At 56.0% G+C, this 1,980-nt stretch overlaps 1 protein-coding gene across 1 annotated transcript in view; it reads right to left on the bottom strand.

The window, feature by feature from the left end:
* EAH_00061300 (hypothetical protein, conserved) overlaps positions 1-1,052 on the bottom strand; it is a gene marked incomplete at both ends in the record, with an annotated part of 4,735 nt that extends 3,683 nt beyond the window's left edge. Inside the window, one exon of the mRNA XM_013397013.1 lies at positions 38-1,052. Coding sequence (XP_013252467.1) covers positions 38-1,052 — 1,015 coding nt within the window. The remainder of the gene's footprint in view (positions 1-37) is intronic.
* Between the last annotated feature and the right edge of the window lie 928 nt (positions 1,053-1,980).

Below are 1,980 nucleotides of genomic sequence, written 5' to 3'. Positions count from 1 at the left end.
GCAGCAGCAGCAGCAGCAGCAGCAGCAGCATTGTGACGAGCTGCCTTTGCTTTAGGTCTTCTGTCTTCCGGTGCTTGCAGTGCTGTCGGCGTCCCTGCATGCACTCGAAACTGTCTTAGGGAGCGTTTGCTGCTGCTGCTGCTGCTGCTGCTGCTGCTGCTGTTGCTGTTTGGGCTGCTGCTCTGCTGCAGATACTTCGGAGACTGCCCCCTGCTTTCCGCCTCAGCCCTGCTGCTGCTGCTGCTGCTGCTGCTGCTGGACAGCCCTTCTTCCTGCTGCAGCAGCTGCGCATCTAGCTGGGGAGGAGGGAACAGCTTCCGGGGTAAGCCTGCTGCTGCAGCAGACTCTGCTGCGGCTGCTGCAGCTGCTGCTGCTGCTACAGCTGCTCCTGCAGCTCTTCCTTCACTTACTCCTCCCGATGCTCTTGCAGTTGCTGCTGCAGCTCCTGCTGCTGTTGCTGCTGCTGCTGCTGCTGCTGCTGCTGTCCTTGGAGAGTGTAGCTGAGGGTTTTCGCTGCGCATTGCTGCTTGCTGCGCCTTCCGCAGCAAATCAACCTTCTTAAACGATAAGGCTTTATCTAAACTGAGAGAACGCTGCAGCAAAACCTCGGGCCCCACATCCAGCTGCTGCTGCTGCTGCTGCTGCTGCTGTTGCCGCTGGTGCTGGTGCTGCAACTGCTGCTGCTGTGGCTGCTGCAAACCACCAGATTCGAAGCCCCTACCACTGCCCTCTGCTGCTGATGCTGCTGCTGCACGAGAGGGCAACGATAGGCTCTGCTGCTGCTCGGGACTGTGGAGACCCGTGCTGCTGCTGCTGCTGCTGCTGCTGCTGATGCTGCCGCTGCTGCTGCAGTTGCTGCTCGCTGGCCCCACAGGATTTGCGGGTGTCTGTTTGATTACAGCGTCACTCGAAGCTGCTGCTGCAGTTCCCTGCTGCTGCAGACGAAACAAGCTGCCATTCTTGCAGCAAGCTTCCGCCTCCGCAGCAGCAGCAGCAGCAGCAGCAGCAGCAGCACCCGAGACCCGCTCTGCTGCAGTTGCTGCTGCAGGCATTTTCTAAACAGAGGCCGCTGCTTTGCTGCCCCTTTGCAAGGCGAACAAACGCTGCAAGGGACATCTTAAACAGCAGCGCATGCAGCACTTGCTGCTGCTGCTGCTCCTCCTCCTCCTCCCCCTGTTGCTGCTGCTGCTGCTGCTGTTGCTGCTGAAACGCCAACAGGCAGCAATCTATGCACACACAGCGACCATCTGCTGCTAAGGCAAAAACCAGTCCTGCTGCTGCTGCTGTGGCTGCAGCTTTTGCTCTGTTTCCGTTGCTGCTGCTGCTGCTGCTGCTGCTGCTGCTGTTTCTTTACGTCTTGACGAGCGACAGTCTACTGAGTCTGCCTGAGTGAGAGAGCAGAGTTGAGCAGCTTTAAAATTAATGAAGGTCCCCTAAGAGCATCCATATGTTGCTGTTGCTGCTGTTGCTGCTGTTGCTGTTGCTGCTGCTGCTGCTGCTGGAGCGACAGGGGGGTTATATTGATACTAAAGGGTGTTTGTGCAGAGACAGTGCAGCAGAAGAAGAGAAGATAGCAGCAAGCTGCCTATACACCCCAACAGACGACAGCTTTTAAATGTACAAAATCGCAGAGAGAGGAAGCAGCAGAGGGGGCCCCTTGCTGCTGCTGCTGCTGCGTTGTTTGCTGCTGCTTCTTGCTGCAGTATAATTGGGGGTTTTATTCGTTATAAATAAATATATTTAAATATTATTTCTATTTTAAAATCACATTGCATGAATAGTTATCTTCTAATGCTGCTGCTGCTGCTGCTGCTGCTGTAGCTGCTGCTGCTGCTGCTGCTGCTGCAGATCTCCGTTTGCTGCGCTGCTGCTGCTGCGGTGTGCAGGGGTTCGTTGGTTTGCTGCAGTGTCTTATTGTTGCTGCTGCTTCCTCTTGGCTGTTGCTGCTGCCTGTGGAGCTGCAGCATCAGCACAAACACA

Source organism: Eimeria acervulina, genomic scaffold (assembly GCF_000499425.1).
Source record: "Eimeria acervulina Houghton genomic scaffold, Eah_scaff1582, whole genome shotgun sequence".
NCBI classification, from domain to species: domain Eukaryota; phylum Apicomplexa; class Conoidasida; order Eucoccidiorida; family Eimeriidae; genus Eimeria; species Eimeria acervulina.
The sequence above is the reverse complement of the archived record's forward strand: the minus strand, read 5'-3'. Positions and strand labels throughout refer to the sequence as shown.